Genomic DNA, 23,342 nt, shown 5'->3' on the forward strand with positions numbered 1-23,342 from the left:
CATCAACATGGATCATGCACACGAGTCTACGCTTTGTCAGAAACACAAGGGGCTACAATCTGGAAACCGGGCCGATACAGTAAAGACGCGGGAGAGTCAGCAAACGCCCGCTCTCCCGGCACAGGCGCAGGCCACTCTCCTGCGCCTGTGCCGGGAGAGTCAGCAAACGCCCGCTCTCCCGGCACACGCACAGGCCACTCTCCTGCGCGTGTGCCGGGAGAGTCAGCAAACGCCCGCTCTCCCGGCACACGCACAGGCCACTCTCCTGCGCGTGTGCCGGGAGAGTCAGCAAAACGCCCGCTCTCCCGGCACACGCACAGGCCACTCTCCTGTGCGTGTGCCGGGAGAGTCAGCAAACGCCCGCTCTCCCGGCACACGCACAGGCCACTCTCCTGTGCGTGTGCCGGGAGAGTCAGCAAACGCCCAGGCCACGCTCCTGTGCGTGTGCCGGGAGAGTCAGCAAACGCCGCTCCCGGCACAGGCCACTCTCCTGTGCGTGTGCCGGGAGAGTCAGCAAATGCCCCTCTCCCGGCACAGGCGCAGGCCACTCTCCTGCGCCTGTGCCGGGAGAGTCAGCAAACGCCCGCTCTCCCGGCCCACGCGCAGGCCACTCTCCTGCGCCTGTGCCGGGAGAGTCAGCAAACGCCCGCTCTCCCGGCACAGGCCACTCTTCTGCGCGTGTGCCGGGAGAGTCAGCAAACGCCCGCTCTCCCGGCACAGGCCACTCTCCTGCGCGTGTGCCGGGAGAGTCAGCAAACGCCCGCTCTCCCGGCACAGGCCACTCTCCTGCGCGTGTGCCGGGAGAGTCAGCAAATGCCCGCTCTCCCGGCACAGCGCAGGCCACTCTCCTGCGCCTGTGCCGGGAGAGTCAGCAAACGCCCGCTCTCCCGCACAGCGCAGGCCACTCTCCTGCGGTGTGCCGGGAGAGTCAGCAAACGCCCGCTCTCCCGGCACAGGCCACTCTCCTGCGCGTGTGCCGGGAGAGTCAGCAAACGCCCGCTCTCCCGGCACAGGCCACTCTCCTGCGCGTGTGCCGGGAGAGTCAGCAAACGCCCGCTCTCCCGGCACAGGCCACGCTCCTGCGCGTGTGCCAGGAGAGTCAGCAAACGTCCGCTCTCGGCACGGCACAGGCCTGTGTGAGCCCGCTCCCGGCACAGGCACAGGCCACTCTCCTGCGCGTGTGCCGGGAGAGTCAGCAAACGCCCGCTCTCCCGGCACAGGCCACTCTCCTGCACGTGTGCCGGGAGAGTCAGCAAACGCCCGCTCTCCCGGCACAGGCCACTCTCCTGTGCGTGTGCCGGGAGAGTCAGCAAACGCCCGCTCTCCCGGCACACGTGCAGGCCACTCTCCTGTGCGTGTGCCGGGAGAGTCAGCAAACGCCCGCTCTCCCGGCACACGCGCAGGCCACTCTCCTGTGCGTGTGAGTCAGTATTTTAATTAGGGCCGGCCGTAAAAAGAGACGCTAGGGACACTAGCACGGCCCTAGCGTCTCTTTTTTGACAGGAGCGGCGGCTGTCAGCGGGCTTGACGTTTATCTTTTTGCATTTGGAGTGAATGAGTAATAGCCTCGTTCACATGCAATGAGCGCTAACTCCCTCCGCGGTCACGCGGCTGATCCCCCTACTGCATTAGGGGGTGGATTAGCGCCTACTTAACCCGCGTCCGACAGCGGATTAAACAGTGCGCTCGGCTGAGCTCACTGTATCGCATCAGCCCCCAAAAAAACCCAAAAACCAAATAAAAGTCTGTAAGTGATAACATTTGAAAGCAATGAAGGTCTGATCTGGAAAGAAATGCGGAGAGAGCTTTAGAAGAGAGGAGCAGGGGCCCTGAGGAGTCACAGCCAGGCCAGGTTTTCAGGACTCCCTGTGCTAGTGAATGAGAATGCGTTTCCTGTGCTGCGTCGATGTAAGATAAGGCAGGAGCCGGAGCAGTGCGGGGCTGAACTCCTGGCCTTTGTGGAAACAGGTGGTCTCCCTCTCTTGAACCTTAGCAAAGGTATCTAAAATCAATGACGACACCCAGAGGGAAGAAATAAAACCAACCAACAAGACCATAATCTGCATAAAGGGACCAGCTAGTGATAGCACAGCAATAACCCAGACTCTTCATGGAGATGACATAAGGGCAAAGAAAAAGGAGAGAGAAGAAGAAGATCAGCCTGTGCCGAGGTGTCACCGAGAGAGGAGTATGTCAGAAAAGTGAGGGTGCCACAGACAGAGAAAAATGCAAACACGCTGCACTAACAGGAGACCTTAAATTCATGTCCACCAACAACTTACCGAAAGTAGCAGAATCACAACAGCTGCAGAGCCAAGAGAAAGCCATCAACATAAACCAGAGAACATCCAAAGCCATCCACCAGGAATTCGGGGAAAGGATAAGTGCAGTGAAAGCAGCACGAGCAGAGCCAGGGCAGAGGTGTGCTGGAGACTTATGGAAGATCCCGTAGCACAGACATAGAAGAGCTGCCCGGCCTACACCAGAACACAGAAAAGGTAAACATCGAAACTATGGAACGGCCAGAGGTAATAAAGCTAAAAATGAGGTTAGAGAGAACCTGGAACTGGAAGAGCCCTGGCCCTGATGGAGTGTCCAACTCTCGACATCTCTCCACCAAGACCTGGTAGCCTGCAGACCTCAGTAGATCACACAACCAGAGCCAACGGCACAATAGTAAAGAGCAGGAAGTCCAGCTCTGCTCCCCAAGGGAGACCCAAGTAACATCCCCAGTTACCAACCAAGAACGGGCCTACCTCCAATCTACAAGCCGGTCACTGCAATCGAGGAAGACGGACTCAGAGCCTGGCAACTGACCAAAGCCAAAGAAAGCCATCGTGAGCAGCTGAGAGAGGTGGGTTTGGAGTGGGGGTCCTTACTTGCCTGAAGCTTTTGTTCTTTCTTTGGAGGGAGGGAGGGAGGCTCCTCTACAGGTTCCCCGGAGAAAAAGATTCTCTTTGCTGTCTGTCTTTAATTCATATGCTGTCGGTGTGTGTATATGTGTATAGTGTGTGTGATTACTAAAATGTACTTTTATGTGATTTTGTTTATATGAATTTATTTTTAGCCGATCTGAGCAGGTATTTTGAAAATAATCTGTGTATGTGTGATATATTTATGTATGTGTCAAAAACAAGAAAGTACTCTAAATTTAAAGTAAAAAAAATGTCAGCACTTTTTTTTTTTTACTCAACACATAAGCTCTGGAATTAGTTGTCGGAGAATGTGGTGAAAGTTTTTTTTTTTGTATTTATAATTTTTATTGGTGGTCAGAATTCAAAATACAACAAACAATCTGTGGCTCCATAAACATATGGACCACCATGATTTTTGGTTTTACACTTTCCCCCATTGGAATCCCCCTCCCTCCTATTCAGGCAATGCAAAAACAAATACAAAGCAAAGAATGTCAACAACAATCCAATATAACAGAAACCTGGATAATAAAGTTTGGAAAACAGTAGAGGTACTTATAGATGTTCTTAAGTGTGTGTGACTTGTGTAACTCCTGTCTGTGTGGTCCAAGGATCTATGAATCCCAAGTCTGTCTCCAACTCAGATAAGAGTCCCAGGTCTGGTGATATTTCCCTGTCCTTTTGTGCTTGTCCGCTGTGATGCGATACATAGTGCAGAGGTGGTCTAGCCTGTGTAGCACTGATGCAAACGTAGGTCCCTTTTTATCCTTCCATACCCTCGCAATTTCCATTCTTGCAGCTGTACACGCTTGAACACAGAACTCCGATCCTGATGATAAATCGTCATCCGGGGGAGAGTTCAGCAAGGCGCCTGCCATGGAGAGACGCACTGAGACTTTTAGAACTGTCGCGAGCCAGTGCTCCAGCTGCAGCCACAATGTTTTTATACAAGCACCCTCCCACCACATGTGAAGAAAGGTCCCTCGGGTATTACATCCCCTCCAGCAAACCCCTCATAGTTAGGTAGCATTTTCCTCAAACGATCAGGCGTTATATACCAACGGTACATCAATTTATACCCATTTTCTATCACCATCGAAGAGACAGATGCTTTGCTTATATTGATATATATCTGCTCCCAATCACACTCAGCATCCAGATCGCTATTCCAGGCCTTAATATGGGAGGGTATGTCCACCCTTTTAGTGTTTAAATTTTGTATATTTTAGAAAGCAGGCCTTATGCTTATGCGGGTCGGAGCAATATCCCTCAAAAAGCGTTTCCCCGCCCTCAGATCCACTGAAACATCATGTACCTGGCAAAAGTGGATGAGCTGCTTATAGGAAAGAAACTCTGAATCGGGGAGATGAAATCTCTCTCTGATTTGTGCAAAGGTAAGGAAATCGGTGTCCCCCCATAGGTGTTGCATTCGAAGAATGGATCTCGTTTTCCAAGTCTTGAATGCTGGCTCAGGGAGACCTATCAGGAAGGATGTGTTATGATAGAGGCTAGTAAGATAATAATAGGATTTAGCGCCCACCACTTTAGATTTCCACTTCTTCCATAGTGACAATGTATGTCTAGTGGTGGGTAACATATCCGAACAATCCCTCCACGTGGCAGCCGGCTGCCAAGGTAATGCAGCTAGACTCATTCTCCCCACCAGCTGCTGCTCAATCATAACCCAATGCCTAGGATCCATACTATCATGCCAGGCAACTATCGCTCGCAATTGCCCTGCTGTATAGTATTGAAGGATATTGGGTACACCGAGTCCCCCCTCCAATTTAAATTGGTACAGAGCACGTGTTTGCTAACTCTGGGAGGTCGTCTATTCCAGATAAACCCAAAAAACCGCCGCTGCCAGTGCTTGATAGCAGCTTCAGGTATAGGAATAGGAAGGGACTGGAATAAATATAACTTAGGTAGGGTGTTCATTTTAATGGTGGCTATTCTGCCCAGCCAGAAAGCGGTAGCCGGTGCCATTTATCTAAATCGAAGAAAATCTTTTTGATTAGGGAGAATAATTGGAAGAATATAAGTCCTTGGGGTGAGAAGTTAAGTATACTCCTAAATATTTAAGTTTTTGATTGGCCCATCTAAAGGGGTGTAAAGGTTTCAGAGAATGCACCGTCTCCTGGGAACAGGAAACATTTAATATTTCTGACTTGTCCCAATTACTTTGTAACCCGAGGCCTCACTGAACAGCCTGATTTCCTGTTCAATAGTCAATAAAGAGTGATGAGGGTCACGGACAGTGAAGATAATATCATCCGCAAAAAGGCAGAGTTTATAGCATTGCCCACCCACCCCAAAACCCCGGATGTCAACATTGTTCGGATTCGAATCGCCATGGCTCTAAAAAATGGCAAAGAGCAATGGAGAGAGTGGGCATCCTTGCCTTGTACCCCGTTCTACTTCAAAGCTGTCAGAGTACCCTCCATTTATCTTGAGACATGCTCTGGGATGCTCATAGAGTTTATGAAGCCATCCGCAGAAGTAGGGACCAAATCCCATCCGCCTTAGTACCCCAAATAAAAAAGGCCAGTGGACCATATCAAACGCTTTCTCCGCGTCCATAGAGAGAAGCAGAGATTCGTCCTTTCGCTCATGCGCTAACCATAAAAATTAACCAGTTTGCGAATGTTGTCGCCAGCCATCCTCCCAGGCATAAATCCCGCTTGATCTTGATGTATAATAGTGAGGATAAATTTGTTCATACGCCCACTAAAATTCTCGCTAGATTTTAAGATCCAGATTAATTAAGGAAATTGGGCGGTACGAGCCACAGTTCGTGGGATCCCGCCCCGGTTTGGGCAGTACAGTTATGCCCGCCAGTTTGCTTGGGCCCCCAAGGACTCCCCGCCCCTTAGGGAATTTATATTTCTGTAAATGGGCCACAAGGTAGGGGCCAAATTGTTTGTAAAATTTAGCTGTCAGCCCATCCGGGCCAGGTGATTTCCCTGATTTCATAGATTGGATACTTTCCAATATCTCTACCGGTGTAATCTCGGCTTCCAACTCCCTTTGTGCCTCGCCAGATAGGCAGGGTAAAGGCGTACCCGACAGATAGTCATCTACTTGTGTCTGGTGTATGTCCATGTTGGCCCATAGAGTTTTGAATAGAATTCCAGGAACCTCTTACGAATTGCAGTGTTAGTGGTAAGTATGGTATCATTGTCAGTTTTAATCTTGGCAATATTATTCTGATATTGAAGCTTTTTTAGCTTATTAGCTAAATGTTTCCCCGCTTTATTTCCACCCTCGAAATATTCTTGCTTCGTTAACAGCATATGGTGATTGATTTTGTGGGTTCCCAATCTCAGCAGGTCCTCCCTCGCCTTAGTAAGTCTCGTTAATATTTCCCTGCGCCAGTGGTCTGGTGCTCGGGTCAATATAGTTATAGTGTCTCGCAGCTCTTGAGCAGCCTTGGAGTCCCTTTTTTTAATATACGCCCCTCGGGAAATCAATAAGCCCCTAAGATAAGCCTTAAAGGCATCCCACACCACTGGTGGTGGAACCTCTCCGGTATCATTGAGTGCAAAAAAGGACTTAATCTGTGAAATAAGAATCTTATTGTAATCCTCATCTCCCAGTAAGGCCTCATTCAAGCGCCAGAATCTGAGACCAGCATCATACCCACTGAGCTCAACTTCTATGCGTACAGCAGCGTGATCAGACCACACTACGGGATGAATCTCAGCTTTTTTTATGTGATTAAAAAACCCCTTATCTGACAGGAAATAATCAATTCTACTGTATAAGGCATGAGGTGAAGAGTAGAAAGTATAAGAGCGTGTTCTTGGATAAAACGTTCGCCACACGTCCAATAACAGCCAGTTCTCCATCAGCTCATTTAAGCGTGCTCTATCAGAGCCAGAAGTAGAAACATAACCCCTAGATGCATCCATGGTAGGGCTCCTTACCAGATTAAAATCACCGCCCATCAGGACATATCCTTGCTATGGTTAGTGAGCAGAGTATTCAGCTGTTCAAAGAAAGTACCCTGATCTCTATTAGGGGCATAGATATTGATTAAAGTATACAGAACTCCATTAACAACAATGGTGAGAATAAGGTATCTCCCCAGGGGGTCTCGCACACAGCCCTTACATTCAAAAACCAGAGAGCGTGCCAGGAGTATACCCACCCCCGCGTATTTGGAGTTGCGCGTACATGCTGCATAATACTGGTAGGGATAAGTGGCGGACGACATGAGAGATTCATACCTGGCCTTCAAGTGAGTCTCTTGTATGAAGGCGACGTCAGCCCGTAACTGACCCAATTCCTTGTACAAATGGCGCCGCTTACGTGGGGTGTTTAGTCCCTTCACATTAAGGGAAACAATACGAATAGACGTCATTATAGCAGCTTATCAAACCCTCCAGCAGACAGGTACAGGGCGAGTTCGCTATACTCATTCCGCATCTCCTCCCCTCCACGGGACTCCCTTATCAGACACACACACACGCTCACACATTTGTGATTGTGGACATTTACAGATTTTCCAAATTTTGCCTTCCCCCATAGTCTTCCCCCCCCCCTCTCCACCCACCTCCCCACCCTCTGCACAGATCTGCTTGTATCTCCTGGCAGATCCATCTTACCACAACCGGAGGAGGAAAGTAATAACTATCAACGCTCCCCCACCTTCCCTCATCTAGGAAAAAGACATTGGTAACCGTCCATCTATAACCATAGGACAACATGAAACTTGAATGCCAAAAAACCTGGCCAACCATATTACAACTGCAGTAACAATGCATCCCTACACATATTTAGTGTAGAATTAATGAATTAGTGTTGCTGGGATTTATCTACCAGGCATGTACATCCCTCAGGTTTTCCCGTTCGCTTGCTTGGCAGTGTCTGAATTTCTTTTGAGCCTGCTGTTCCGGGAAGTGGCTCTCTGCCATCTGGGTAGTTGCTCTTTGAGTAGAGGTGAACGTTTTTTCTGCTCCGTTCTCGCTACGGGGCGAAATCCCTTCTCCTTCAGCAAGCTCGCCGCTTCCTCCACTGTACGCAACTGGGTAGATGCTCCTTCCCACGTGTATATGAGGCCAAATGGGTGTAGCCAGCGGTATTTTATATTCTTCTCCCGTAGAAACTGCGTAACTTCCCGAAATTCAAATCTACTTTGCATGGTTGCCTGTGAAAGGTCAGCATAAATAGAGATTTCCTGGGCCTCCCATGTCCACTGATTTTGCTGCCTCGCTGCCGCTGCGATTCGCTCCTTCTGAGTATAATTGTGGAAACAAACAATTACGTCTCGAGGCAGGTTGGCGCGGGCCGCTCGCAGCGCACGATGCGCCCTATCTATTTAATGTCCGCCGGCATCATTTGAGAGTCACTGCTCCCTAAAGATAGTAAATGTGCACAGAAGCGAGCTACAAGGTTCTCACAATCAGTATTCTCTGCATTCTCCAGGAAACCTCTAAAGCGCAAATTCCCGCGCCTAGCTCGGTTTTCGAGGTCAGCCATCTTGGCCCGCATGGTAGCATTTTCTTCCTGCAATTCACTACAGACCTCTTGTAGCTGTGTTGTAAGAACAGATTGGCCGTCCATTTTGCCATCGAGCTCGTCCACTCGTCTCCCGACTGAGTGTAGCTCCTCCCAAAAATCCTCCATCTCGTGGATTTCTTTTTTATAATTTTTTAAGTCTTGTCGGATGCCGCAAAACCAAGATCTAAACTCAGATCTCGAGGGGTGTCCCTCTTCTGCAATGTTAAATTCATCTTCGGGCTCCTGCTGTGCTACCATCGGCGCGGCTGCACCCGGCTCCTGGGACTCAATTTCGGTGTCTCCCCCTTTTTGGTATGAAAAGCATTGAAAGTCCACGGTTTTCCGTTTCGCTGCCATGTCGGGGTGTTCCTATGGGCAAACGCTGCAAGAATTTATTTTTAGGTGTCGGTTACTCCGCTTTAAAAGCTTTCGTTGCGGGTTGGTGCCGGGAGCTCGAAAGTTAGGCAGCCATCTGTGTGGCTGACGTCACTTCCTCCGTGGTGAAAGTTTTTAGTGTAGCTGCGTTTAAAAAAAGTTTGCATAAGTTCCTGGAGGAAAGGTCCATTAACCATTATTAAGGTAGAGTTGCAGGAATCCATTTCTTATTCTTGGAATAAGCAGTTTGGAATCTATCTACCCCATGGGATCCTGCCAGGTACTTGTATTCTAAACATCAAAATCACAGAAGATATAGAAAGACATGGTTGAATGGAACAAAGTCAGCATGGCTTTACCCAGGGCAAGTCTTGCCTCACAAATCGGCTTCACTTTTTTGAAGGAGTTAATAAACATGTGGATAAAGGTGAACCGGTAGATATAGTATACTTGGATTTTCAGAAGGCGTTCGACAAAGTTCCTCATGAGAGGCTTCTAGGAAAAGTAAAAAGTCATGGGATAGGTGGCGATGTCCTTTCGTGGATTGCAAACTGGCTAAAAGACAGGAAACAGAGAGTAGGTTAAATGGAATTTTCTCAGTAGAAAGAAGTGAGCAGTGGAGTGCCTCAGGGATCTGTATTGGGACCCTTACTTTTCAAATATTTATAAATGATATGGAAAGAAATACACGAGTGAGATAATCAAATTTGCAGATGACACAAAATTGTTCAGAGTAGTTAAATCAAAAGCAGATTGTGATAAATTGCAGGAAGACCTTGTGAGACTGGAAAATTGGGCATCAAAATGGCAGATGAAATTTAATGTGGATAAGTGCAAGGTGATGCATATAGGGAAAAATAACCCATGCTATAGTTACACAATGTTAGGTTCCATATTAGGAGCTATCACCCAAGAAAGAGATCTAGGTATCATAGTGGATAATACATTGAAATCGTCGGCTCAGTGTGCTGCGGCAGTCAAAAAAGCAAACAATGTTGGGAATTATTAGAAAGGGAATGGTGAATAAAACGGAAAATGTCATAATGCCTCTGTATCGCTCCATGGTGAGACCACACCTTGAATACTGTGTACAATTCTGGTCGCCACATTTCAAAAAAGATATAATTGCAATGGAGAAGGTACAGAGAAGGGCAACCAAAATGATAAGGGGAATGAACAGCTCCCCTATGAGGAAAGACTAAAGAGGTTAGGACTTTTCAGCTTGGAGAAGAGACGGCTGAGGGGGGATATGATAGAGATGTTTAAAATCATGAGAGGTCTAGAACAGGTAGATGTGAATCGGTTATTTACTCTTTCGGATAATAGAAAGACTAGGGGGCACTCCATGAAGTTAGCATGGGGCACATTTAAAACTAATCGGAGAAAGTTCTTTTTTACTCAACGCAATTAACTCTGGATTTGTTGCCAGAGGATGTGGTTAGTGCAGTTAGTATAGCTGTGTTTAAAAAAGGATTGGATAAGTTCTTGGAGGAGAAGTCCATTACCTGCTATTAAGTTCACTTAGAGAATAGCCACTGCCATTAGCAATCGTAACATGGAATGGACTTAGTTTTGGGTACTTGCCAGGTTCTTATGGCCTGGATTGGCCACTGTTGGAAACAGGATGCTGGGCTTGATGGACCCTTGCTCTGACCCAGTATGGCAGGTTCTTATGTTCTTATGTGAAAAGCTCAGGACAGCATCCCACACTCAGATAATAAACTGCCTCAACCTATGGACAAGAAACGCAGAAGACAGATCCAAATTTACTAACAAAGGCTTTATTCTTGACCATAAACAAAAGAAAATTAATACATTTATTACTAATTCAGAACATCACACCCTTGGCTGGCAGCAACCAGAAGACGTTTGTGCCGCTTACTAGGAAAGTCAAATCCTAACAAATCCATTCAGTCTTCTGGCAGCATTGGCTGAAAAGGTGCGTCCCAAGCTCCGCTGCATGCACTGGCCTCAGCACCAGCTGCCCCAGGGTTGCAGTGGGTGGGAGAGGACCTCATCTAAACGTGGCCCCGTGCACCTGGTGACTGACAGTCGCTCCGACCATGGCCTCCTGACTTCTCTTCCCAGGTATCGGGGGGCTGTGATGCTAGGGCTGCTTCCAAGCTGTGGCCGCCCTAGGAGTAAGGGCAGAAACCCGCACGCAGTCCCAGTCCCTGCCACATGGATCTGCACAGCACGGGACACCGATTCCTCCCCCCACCGGGAGGACGTGGAAGAAACATCTCCGCGGTCCATTTTAATTCCTTAATCACCACAGAGAGGAGAAGAGAGAACATTCATAACTCGTTTCCTTCATTCTGGCTCTGGCTCTGTCCCTGCCAGGCACCGCCGGCTTCACTCAGCCTGTACGACTCTATCCGTCAGGTCCAGCTGGGTTTTACACACGTTGCTGTAGAAGTCACCGTTGCAGTCGGAGCCGCCGAAGACCAGCACCGTGCACAGGTGCCGCCCGCCCTGGCTCTCCTTGTCCGCATCGGTCAGGTGAGCGGAGGTCAGGTTAATCATGCTGTGCCCAGCCGTGCCAATAAGCTTAGGCTGCTCAGGGGAACGCTGCTCCAGGAGGAAGTGTCTGAAACACAAACACAGGGCTCAGCCCCACCACGTGACATCAGATGGACAGACAGGCAGCCAGCCCGCCCGGCACCGCAACCCTCCACACCAAGTGACACCCAAAACCAGGCCGCTGAAAGGCACCACCTCTCTTCCCAGCGTGCTCTGGAGACCATACGGGGAGTTCAGGAATGAGAAATTTGCCGACTCCCCGCAGCATAGCGCAGGCGCCAGCACGTTGCACGGAGCTGGCATAATGGGAGGCGTGAGGCCGTCCTTCTCACCGAGGTTAAAGATAAAAGCGTCCCTGAGAGATCCCAGCGTGCAGACGCCACCGCTGATCACCATCTTATGGTCCGAAACAGACAAAGCAGCATGAAAACTACAAAAAGGAGAGAGAGAGAGAGATTATCACTGCACCGCCTGGCGAGAAGACAAGAAATGCCACGCGGGACCGATGGTCCTCCACCCCCAGCATCCCCCTCTCGGAGTCACTAGGAAGTAGCCAGAGGATCAGTTCCCTGTGGCTCATTCCCAGATGATGGACAATGTAAAATGGACATGAACAAAGCTGGCTTTGAAATGTATATAGGAAGAGGAGGAGGAGACCGTGGTAGAGGCGCGGGAATGTCCGATTCTTGCTATGTATTTTCTCATTTTAGCTCCATTCCCCAGGACAGCATCCAAGTTACTTTTAAAATTTACGCTTTCAAACTGGACAAAACCCGTTCACTTACTGATCTTTACGCTTCCCAAGATAAAGCCTTAAAAGCTGCTCGGCCTTCTCAGACCCAGGCATGAGGTAAGTAAGTGCGAGATACGCCCTGAATTCTGAATGTAGATGGAAGATGTGAAGAAGGAGAGTAGCCAGGACTGAAACCTTGACAACTGGCATTACTGCTCACAAGTTTCAAACTGGTGCTAATTCATCTCCTTTTTGTTGCCAATTAGTGGACCAGAAACTTGTCCAAGGAGAAATAGTTCTTACCTGATAAATGTCCTTTCCTTGAATGCAGTCAGACCAGTCCAGACGAACGGGTTATGCCCACCGACCAGCAGATGGAGACAGAACAGGCTCGCTGATGTCACGCCCTTATCTTTTCTGCTGATCTCAGTCTGCCAGTATGTCAACTTGTAATACAACCCTCATCCCCATTAACTAATTTTGCTTTTGTTCTAAACCAAAAAGCTCACGAAAAAAACAAAGGAAACTCAACAGTAAAATAGGATAGAAGAGAGAAAAAAAAAAAAAAGGAATATAAACTCACCCGCTCATAACCAGGGTTTTGAAAAGCACCACAGTTCTCTGTACAAAATGACAGAAGAAATAGTGGAATTTGGCAGGAGCACAGGGAGGGTCCTGAACTGGTCAGACTGTATTCAAGGAAAGGAAATCAAGTAAAGCTAATTTCACCTCACTCATCATCCAGTCAGACCAGTCCAGACAAATGAGAATGTACCCAAGCTACTCAACAGGATGGGACTCTGCCAAACCCGGTCTTGGAACCTCCATGGCAAAGAGTCTCCAGGCCTAGACGGTATTGCTTCCAGAAAGTATGCATCAAAGACCAGCTGCTGCCTTGCACATACCCAGGGGAAACATGGAGCGCAGTTCTGCCCAACATCTTGACTGCGCCCTAGTAGAACACGCTCAAACCTGTTCAGGTAAGGGCCTACCACAATCCACATACAGCAGCTGAACGACTGCACTAATCCAGTGCGCAATCGAAGTCTTAGAGGCATAAGAACATAAGAATTGCCATGCTGGGTCAGACCAAGGTCCATCAAGCCCAGCATCCCTGTTTCCAACAGAGGCAAAACCAGGCCACAAGAAACCTGGCAATTACCCAAACACTAAGAAGAACCCATGCTTGCAGCTGACTTTGCCTGGTAGAGCCGGTGGACACCGCTCTAATTTTGAATTTGCCTCGCTTGTTCCTGCCGCTGATCCCTGACGTCGGAGGGAGGAGCCACCACAGACGCCTTTAACAGCGGGTCTGGAGCGGGAAGAGAATTTGCAGCTGACTTTGCCTGGTAGAGCCGGTGGACACCGCTCTAATTGTTGAACTTTTGCCCGCTTGTTCCTGCCGCTGATCCCTGACGTCGGAGGGAGGAGCCACCACAGACGCCTTTACAGCGGCGTCTGGAGCGGAAGAGAATTGCAGCGACTTTGCCTGGTAGAGCCGGTGGACACCGCTCTAATTTTGAATTTGCCTCGCTTGTTCCTGCCGCTGATCCCTGACGTCGGAGGGAGGAGCCACCACAGACGCCTTTAACAGCGGCGTCTGGAGCGGAGAGAATTGCAGCTGACTTTGCCTGGTAGAGCCGGTGGACACCGCTCTAATTTTGAATTTGCCTCGCTTGTTCCTGCCGCTGATCCCTGACGTCGGACGTCGGAGGGAGGAGCCACCACTGACGCCTTTAACAGCGGTGTCTGGAGCGGAGAGAATTGCAGCTGAACTTTGCCTGGTAGAGCGGCTGGACACCGCTCTAATTTTGAATTTGCCTCGCTTGTTCCTGCCACTGATCCCTGACGTCGGAGGGGGGAGCCCACCACAGACGCCGTTAACAGCGGCGTCTGGAGCGGAGAGGAATTGCAGCTGACTTTGCCTGGTAGAGGCCGGTGGACACCGCTCTAATTTTTGAATTTGCCTCGCTTGTTTCCTGCCGCTGATCCCTGACGTCGGACGTCGGAGGGAGGAGCCACCACAGACGCCTTTAACAGCGGCGTCTGGAGCGGAGAGAATTGCAGCTGGACTTTGCCTGGTAGAGCCGGTGGACACCGCTCTAATTTTGAATTTGCCTCGCTTGTTCCTGCCGCTGATCCCTGACGTCGGACGTCGGAGGGAGGAGCCACCACAGACGCCTTTAACAGCAGCGTCTTACGGCGCATTGTCGCCGTCGGCGCGTCGCCAAAGCCGCGCGCCTAAGATTTGGATTGTGGGAGACAGAAAGATCTATATAAATTTTTCTTGAGGTATGTGTTTCCTTGTTATAATTATCGTGGGGAACAGCGTTTGGTAATTGCTCATACCAAACGAAAAGCTAAAAATTAGGGAAATTTCATCTACCCCTACTGTTCCTGGGAACCAACCACGTATACAAGATCTTTTTGGGAGAACCTTATCTTCGACACCAGGAAGTGAAGTCGCCTGGGGTAGTAGGCCAGAGCAGGGTCATAGCCCCCTGACTTATGATACATCGTTAAGCCCTGTGCCCCCCAAACACCCTGAGCCACCATCAGGGAAAAGAGGAAGTGGAAATACCTCTGAAGATTTACCAACAAATTGGATTTATCCATTGTTGGGTGATCAGAGAGGGGTAGAGGAAAGTAAAACCTCCCCCAATTGATCAATTTAGGAGATCAAAGTGAAAAAAGTAAAGACACAATACATGCAACCTGAGAAGGCCCTTACAGAGAAGGGATGGCAGGTAATCAAGGGAAAGCACTAGTTGAAATACCCTTGATAACTCCCACTAAGTTTACTTAGAAGAACTAGGGAGCATGATGATTACCATGCAAAAATCCATTAATAATCTGGCTGTGATGATGCAAGAGGCAATTAATAATAATAAAATATTGCAAACCAAAACAGAGAAAATGGAAGGTTAATGAATAATATGGGAACTAGAATAGATGAAGTAGAGAAAGTTCAATGTAATTTAATTAATCTGAGAAAAGACATTCTGATAAATTAGAACAATTAGATATCAAGCAAGGAAAAATAATTTAAGAGTACTTAATTTCCCCAGACATATTTATTATCACCTAAGGGAACTGTTTAAAAGTTACCTGTTAAATGTTTTGAAATATGATCGAACAATGATACCAGTAATTTCTAGAATTTACTATATTTCTCAGCCTTTTAGTATGGAAGACTCACAAGATAAAGATAAAGTATTGGGAGAACATAGAGAAGATTTAAACTTATCAGAATTATTAGAAAAATCGTCTGAAATGGATATAAAAGATCGTGCCACCTTAATTGTGCAATTTGCATGTTTGTCCGAGAGGGACTCAGTTCTAAGATTATATTTTAAAAATCAAAATACTAAATTCCACGGCCAGGTAATCAGAATTTTTCCTGATATCTCCCGAGATACTCAGCAAAGAAGGAAGGACTTCTTGGCTATGAGAGATAAAGTTACTCAGAAGGGAGCAAATTTTTTTCTGCGATTTCCATGTCGTTGTGTAATTATATTTCAAAATAATAGGTATATTTTTAACCAACCAGATCAACTTCGTGCATATCTTGATACCTACCCGTCCCTCTCTTTCTCTGTAATGTAATACAGGGGGGTAATAGTGTATTATATTGTATAAGATTCAACAGAAATAATACTATTTAATTCCATTATATACTGCTCTTTTCTTTATTTTCAAAGCCTCTATAATTTCGTTTAATTGCATTACCGAGGTTTATCACACAATGTATGTAAAAAGGTATATAAGATATTATTTTCCTTTTATATTGTAGATACAATTGTGTAATATCTTCTTTAAATTTGAAAAGTCTAATAAAAATAAAATTAAAAAAAAAAAAAAAAAAAGAACCCATGCTACTGATGCAATTACTGGCAGTGGCTATTCCCTAAGTAAACTTGATTAATAGCCATTAATGGACTTCTCCTCCAAGAACTTATCCAAACCTTTTTTGAACCCAGCTACACTAATTGTACTAACCACATCCTCTGGCAACAAATTTCCAGAGCTTTATTGTGCGTTGAGTGAAAAGAATTTTTCTCCGATTAGTCTTAAATGTGCTACTTGCTAACTTCATGGAATGCCCCCTAGTCCTTCTATTCATTCGAAAGTGAAATAACCGAGTCACATCTACTCGTTCAAGACCTCTCATGATTTTAAACACCTCTATCATATCCCCCCCTCAGCCGTCTCTTCTCCAAGCTGAAGAGCCCTTATGCAGACCTTCCGGAAATCATTAGTAACCGCACCCGCTGCACACCCTAAGTTAGGAGTGCAGGGATTGAAATCCCTTCCCTCTGAATCCCACCTAAGGGAAGGCAAGCACGCACCCTGATTAACATGAAACACCAAAACCACCTTGGGAAGAACGGACACTGCTGTCCGGATTCCCACCCTACCTTTAAAAATAACACACACATTACTTCCCTACAAGAAAGCGCTTGCAACTCTGAGACCTGCCCAGTTGAACAACAGCCAGCAGAAAAACCAGCAAGATAAGCAGCCCACCTGAAAATGTCTCTGATAGGCTCGATCTGAGTTCTAACCGAAAAGGTCAACAACTAAACAGATCCCACGAAGGAACAGAAGGAAGTTCGCAGAGGAGGCATAATTTGTCTCTCTCCCCGTAAGGAAGAAACTATCATACTCCCTGATAGCAGGCAATAGCCACCTGACCCTTCAAAGAGTTAAGGGCCAAACCCTTAAGACACCTTCCTACAAAAATTAAAAAACCCATGGGAACCAGCACCTGCTCAGGATGCAGCACATCACTGCTCAAGACTCTCCAAGCACACATTTAAGCAATGGACGTTGAAGCAAGGTATTCACCACCTCAGAGGAATACGTTTCCTCTGATGGGCCAGGTCTTAAGACAAAGTCGATCCGGGTCCTAGTGCAGAATCAGATCTTGTGACAAAAGATCCCTGTGCAGATGAAACTATAACAGCTCCTGCTATAACAGCCACGCGAGGTTCACATAGCAAGGATGTCTGGGTCAGTTCAGAACCATTAAAATCATCAATACTGAAGAGGAGCATCCAGACCAACGCCCTCTGTTTTCACCTATTGAAAACCTCAACACCTTTGCATTTTTGGCAGTCACCATCAGATCCATCTAACGGATGCCTCATCAGGTGACAATCTGATCGAACAACACCACCTGAGACAAAGACCATTCTCCCAGTTCCACTACATAGCAACTGAGGAAGTCTGCAAGCACATTCTCCACTCCTACAATATGTGAGGCTGAGATTTCCTTCAGATTCTTTTCTGCCTAGTTGAGCAGCAATTCCACTCCTTCTGTCACCTGCACACTTCTGGGTTCTGCCTTCATACATTTATGCTACCACCACCGTGATATTATCTAAATCGCTTAAACCTTGCAGATCACGGAAGCAAAGCAGAGCCCAAATTGCTCTTGCCTCCAACCAATTAATGACCCAGTTGCTTCCATCCCCAAACAACATCTCTAGATAATGCGATCCTGACAGTAGGGCTCCCATTTCAACATGTTTGCATCTGTCATAACAATCAGCTACACAGGAAAAACTCTAGGTCCACTCCCAATGTCAGATTCTCAGAAACCATCCACACTGAAAACTGTTCCCGACAACCTCCAAAATCAGTCGATGAGACTGAGGAGTCCATCTGGACAGCACCAGCAGCCATGGAACAGAGAAGCTGCAGATAAGACTGAACACAACCAAACCTGCAGTTTTAGAATCCTTTGGCCCATCAGATGAACCCAACCCTCTTTCACATTCAAAAGGGTTCTCAGATATTCCAGGGCTTATGAAGGCTGCTGACTACTTTGAGAAGGCACTCTAGAGTCGCTTTTGCAACCTCCCAGTTTGTCACTGAACAGGAGGTGACAATAAGAGCATCTGCCACCAAACAAGAAAATTCTAAAAGCATAGCTGTCCTAAATGAGCTCCAGGAGCCCTGGATCCAAAGTGATGTGTGCCTATCTCTGCTACCAGGGACTGGGCCCCCCAAAACTTCAGTGGGAAGCTCTGGAAGAGCCAACTGATGAGGGCCCATCCTCATGTCCCCTCTTAGAACAAAGAGACTGAAACCTGCCAAACAGCTGAGACGTCTGAGAACTGGAAGAATGCGCCTGACAAAACCTTCACAAATCTTGGAGCCTACTGTGGCCTGATGGAGACAGAGAAGAACGCCAACACTGATCCTCTGTCAATCTTGGAACCTTGGAGTTCCCCCATACTTTGCCCATTTTCTCTAAATCTTTGCCAAACAGTTGCCCCTTAAAGGGCACTTTAAGTCAGACTTAGAAATGGAATCCACTGACCAAAGATGATGCCGTGCCACCACAACAGATGTCATAAAAGGAGGCATCAGCAAGGAAGGCAGTTCCAGGTTCCAGCTGAAGAGTCTTGTCTACTTCCTCCTGTGCATACTGAGCCAGTTGCAAGTCAGATGTAGCTACTAATACAGCCCCCCTGAAGGACCATACTAACAGCATCATAAGCCTGCTTTAAGGTTGACTCAATTCTCACATCTTGAGGATCCATAGAGTTGCTTCTCCTTCCACCAAAATGCTAGTCTGCTTGGCTATTGAACAGACCAATGCATCAACCCTGGGAAATCACATCTTATTCCTCTCCTGAGGAACTAGAGGATAAAGTTGGGCCAACGTCCAACCACCTAAAATTCACTTCATGAGATACCCATTCCAGATCAATCAGATCTTAACTGCCTTATTCAGCAGAAAGGATCTAGAAGGCTTCTGATACAAACCAAAATAGGATCTTCTGCCAAGTTGGAAGCCACCTCCAACTCATCGGCAATATTCAGAGACTGATCAGTTCTTTCCTATGGAACAGCCGAACCATCCTTCCCTTCTGAAGGATATTCCACTTCCTCCAAATTCTCTTCAGAAAGGACACCTGGAGGCCTCTTGAATCCCTCAAGAAAGTTCTCTTAAACAGAACTAAAATTGTCCTCTAACCTCATGTCTTCACTCTCTCTTGGTCTCTTCCTGCCCAATCTCAAAGCAGAGGGGGCAGAAAAACCTGGAGTAGAACCCAGGACTAAACTCCTTCCCATCGCAAAGACCTGCTGCATGCACTTGAACTCACCATAATGTAGATCAGTGAAACAGATGCTTAGAGCCAACAGCTGTCGAGAAAAGCTTGTTATAGGGATTGGTACAAAATAATATAAGGCAGTACACCCTATGGAGAGGAGAGAGAGTGCTACACAAAGCACCAGCATAAAACTCTCTCAAGTGATTTTACTGATAAGACACTTGTACAATTCTATCCCTAAACTAGGTTACATCATCAACCTTTGATTGGCTTTTTTGTTGCAGTCTGGGAAGCTGCAGTCCAGGTGTGAACCCTTGAGCCGAACTACCCTGAAGGCAGAGTAGGTCGGGAGGTGGAGCCACAGGCAAAGGTCTTCACCCGGGAACCAGGAACCCCCCCAGAAGGAGCCCGTAGGGTCCTGGAACCTTGGGACTTAGGAGCACAGCACAGTCTCTATTGCAAGGATGGCCTGGGCAAGGGTTAAATCACTGGTCCAGTAAACAGGAGCCTGGAAGGCCCGGTGAAGGTAGAGCGGTCAGAGAGAGTCCCCGGCCTGTTGACAGGAAACAGTTTGAGCACAGGCCCGGGGTCTGTAGTAAACCGTGGAGCGGAGCAGGTAGTAGAGGGGATCGGAGTCTGTAGCGTGTAGTGGGCTGACCAGTAGAAGACAGGACTAGAGTCTGTCGTGTGCAATGGAGCTGGAACAGGAGGAGAGCAGGAATGGAGACGAACCCAAGTCAGGCTGGCAGCTGAAGAAGCAGTCTCAGGAATAGCGGAGGTCAAAGGCTGGCGGCAGGTAGAAGCGGAGTCGGGCACAAGCTGAGTTCAAAGCAGGCGGCAGGCAGAAGCGGAGTCGGGCACAAGCTGAGTTCAAGGCAGGCGGCAGGCAGAAGCGAAGTCGGGCACAAGCTGAGGTCAAGGCAGGCGGCAGGCAGAAGCGAAGTCGGGCACAAGCTGAGGTCAAGGCAGGCGGCAGGCAGAAGCAAAGTCGGGCACAAGCTGAGGTCAAGGCAGGTGGCAGGCAGAAGCGAAGTCGGGCACAAGCTGAGGTCAACCGGAATGCAGGACAGCAAAAGCGCAACTAAGAACTACTAACAGTAGCGACCCTCGTTGCAAGGCAATGAGAAGGCAGGCGAACGCTGGTTAAATCAGGCTTGGGGTGTGGCGTCATTAACCCAAGCGGGGCCAGACTTCCAGCGGCCATGCGTCCAAAATGCATGTCCTTGCGCGCGCGTGGCAGCAGCGAGCTGATTGAACAATGGCGGGCGCCCTGGAGGCCCAGTGAAGCCGTGGACGCGGCGTACCCCCCGTCGGAGGTGAGCCCCAAGCATAACAGATAGGGGGAAAGCGGTAGAGACCGCAACATTTTTACTATAAAACAATTAATCTGAAGGGATTTATCAGCCGGCTCCGGGTCCTCTAAATCTGACTCCGGTGAGGTAGAATCCCTCTCTCCGTCTAGGATGCACGGAGCGAAGAGAGGGCGCTTATCCCGCGAGACTGGCTCTTGATCCGGCTCCCGATCCGGGAGCTTAGTCCTCTCAGGCGTCCGGACTCCCAAAGGGCCCGAAGAGCTACCCCCCCCCGATAGCCTCTGAGCTGCCCTCCTGGCTTTACAAGCCTTGTGCAGCAAGAAAACAAACTCTGAAGAAAATGACGAGTCTGAGGCCCCATCAGAGCCCTCCTCATCATGGCCTGTCGCCCCAGAGAAGGGCCCGCCCCCCGTGGGGGTTGCCCAATGCGGGGATAAGTTAGGAGGAGACTTCCCCTTCTCCTCTGCGGCTCTCGCGGCCGCCCGAAATGTGTCCAGCATGACTTCTGTTCCTGCGCTTAGCAGGAACGGGTCTAGAGAGGGACGCCGCGGCCTACTACGTTTCGCCGACTCCCGGCCTGGTGCGATAACTCTACCCCCAGCGGCTTCAGAAGAGCCCCCCAGGGAGGTATGTGGAACGGAGCCCCTCTCTAGAGACGCGCGCGCGTCTCCACAAGCGCGACAGGCCGCTCCCAAAAAGGCGGTTAGCGGCAAGGAAAAGAAAAAAAAAGAGGTAAGGGAGCTGAAACCCACGTCGCTCTAAAGAAAAAAAACAAAACAAAACAGGTTCTCTGCCTTTAATCTGGCTCCTCAATCCTCCTGCTTACCGTTGTTTTGTTTTTTACCTCGCGGGTTCTGAGCTGCCCGGGGTGAGAGCCGGACTCCCCGGTATCACCCCTGCGCCGGGGCCAGGAGTTAGGAAAGGGTCCTCGACCACAAAAACTCGGGCAGCCTCAAATAGCAGGGGGGATGGTCCCCTCTGGACCTGCCAACCCCATGGGAGGAGAGTACAGCCAAATCTCTTCAGCTTCCCCTTTAAGAAAAAGACTAGCTGCCTAATCCCCATCAGCTATCTACACTGAGAAACCTCTATTCTTAGTTTTATTTATTTATTTTCAAAAACTATCACAGACTGTAGGATTTTGCACCTCCACCATCTGCTGGAGACAGAGAAATGCTGACGGACTGTGGGTGGCACCTCAGGGTATAGGGCAGAGTCCGTTAAAACGTCTCTGTCTCCATCTGCTGGAGGGGAGGCAAAACCCAGGCGTCTGGCCTGATCCCGGTACGTACAGGGGACACTGCCTTTATTTCAAACACTATCCACTTCTCTTTTGCACATTGCCTTATTACTACCTTAATGTTGGACTTCATTAAATGATCCCAAGACACTCTGTGGCAGTGGAGATCTGGGTACATTTCCTGATCCCGGGCTGGGATCACAGCCACCAAATGACAGTTAACACCCAGCTGCCAGATTCGGGGTGCAGGCATATGGGGTTCTGGAGAGAGCTGCAGCCTGTGGCCTCTGGCCAAGGCCAGTTACTGTGATGGCTGGGCGGGGGGAGGAGAGGGTTTAAAGATGGGGGAATCTCTCAGGAAGCTGAGACTGAAGGCTCACGGCACCACTGCCCCGCAACAGCCAGTCCCAGAGGAAGAGAGGAGATAATGACCAGGTCATCCCGCGCAGAGTGCAAGAGGAGCAGCAGGACCTCCGATGCTCTGCACCCTCAGTACTCAGCATTAACTGAAGCATCTCATCTCTTACCAGCGAGGCGAAGGCTTCCCAGAGGCAGTGGAGACGGGGATGGGTCTGTATTCCATGAATCCTGGTGCACAAGGAAAAGTGCCCCGTTAACCTCTCATCTGCTGGTGCTGACCACACTACCACCTCCACATCCAGCGCTAATCCACAGGACCTCCCAATACTCTTCCCTCCTGCCAGGACATTAGAACTGCCGTACTGGGTCAGACTAAAGGCCCATCGAGCCCAGGATCCCAAAAAGAACAGGTCCAATCCACCTTGCTCTTAACCAGAGAGACGCAGTGGCTTTCCCACGTCTACATGGATACTAGTGGTTTATAGATTTTTCCTCCAGGAACTTGTCTGGATCCTTTTTGAACCCAACTATATTAGCTGCTTTCACCACATCCTCCACACTATTTCCAGTAAGGCTCCTCCATGTCACCCAAGCACCAGAGGAGGATTTGCCCCCCCATCAGCTGATGGAGCCACAACCTAGCTATGCACACAGCAAGATGGGAACACAAATACTCCAGGAAGTTACTAAATAGCACATTCAAAACAAGATCAGAGAAAATATTTTCACTCCATGCACAATTAAGCTTGAGAATTCGTTGCTGGAAGAGGGGGTAAGGGCAGTTAATGTAGCTGGGTTTAAGAGAGGTTTGGACAAGTTCCTGGAGGAAAAAGTGAATGAACCGTTCACAGCCAGGTAGACTGGGGAAATCCCCTGCTCATCCCGGGACACAGAATGGAATTATCTACCCCTTGGGATCCTGCCAGTGTGACCTGGATTGGCCACTGTTGGAAACAGGATGCTGGGCTTGGTGGACCCTTGGTGTGACCCAGTATGGCAGTTCTTAGGTTTGTGCGAGATGGGGAGGACGGCTCCATTTCATCACCTCTCGCTCACTAACCTGAGAGCAGGCTGCAGCTCTGTAAAAGCGTCGTTTAATGCTGTTCTGAGGTGGTGCCCGAGAGCCAGCATTCATCCCCCGCCTGCTCTCCTCCTCAAAGCTAACAACCTAGATGGCTCCATAGAGCAGGCACTAAGCAGAGGGCAGGCCTGGCGTCCGGGGTACCCTCTCCCCTCCCCCCCCCCCCCCCCCCAAAAAAAAAGCAACTCTGCTTGCAAGGCCACAGAGGGATGAGCCGAGAGCGGCCTCACACT

General features: G+C 48.8%; 1 protein-coding gene across 4 annotated transcripts in view; it reads right to left on the reverse strand.

Annotated features, from left to right (window-relative positions):
- Positions 1-3,622: 3,622 nt before the first annotated feature.
- Positions 3,623-23,342, reverse strand: part of LOC115089600 (protein GLUTELIN PRECURSOR ACCUMULATION 3-like) — a 37,285-nt gene continuing 17,565 nt past the window's right edge. For 2 of the 4 annotated variants that reach the window (XM_029597649.1, XM_029597648.1), the window contains 3 exons: positions 22,196-22,256; positions 11,648-11,745; positions 10,554-11,382 (listed from right to left, as the gene is read on the reverse strand). In XM_029597649.1, the coding sequence (XP_029453509.1) occupies positions 11,315-11,382; positions 11,648-11,745; positions 22,196-22,256 (227 nt within the window). In that variant the 3' untranslated portion in view covers positions 10,554-11,314. Of the gene's footprint in view, positions 3,787-10,553; positions 11,383-11,647; positions 11,746-22,195; positions 22,257-23,342 lie in introns of those variants that run through there. The other 2 variants (XM_029597650.1, XR_003856187.1) reach the window with 2 other exon arrangements.

This window comes from Rhinatrema bivittatum, chromosome 4, assembly GCF_901001135.1.
Source record: "Rhinatrema bivittatum chromosome 4, aRhiBiv1.1, whole genome shotgun sequence".
NCBI classification, from domain to species: Eukaryota; Metazoa; Chordata; class Amphibia; order Gymnophiona; family Rhinatrematidae; genus Rhinatrema; species Rhinatrema bivittatum.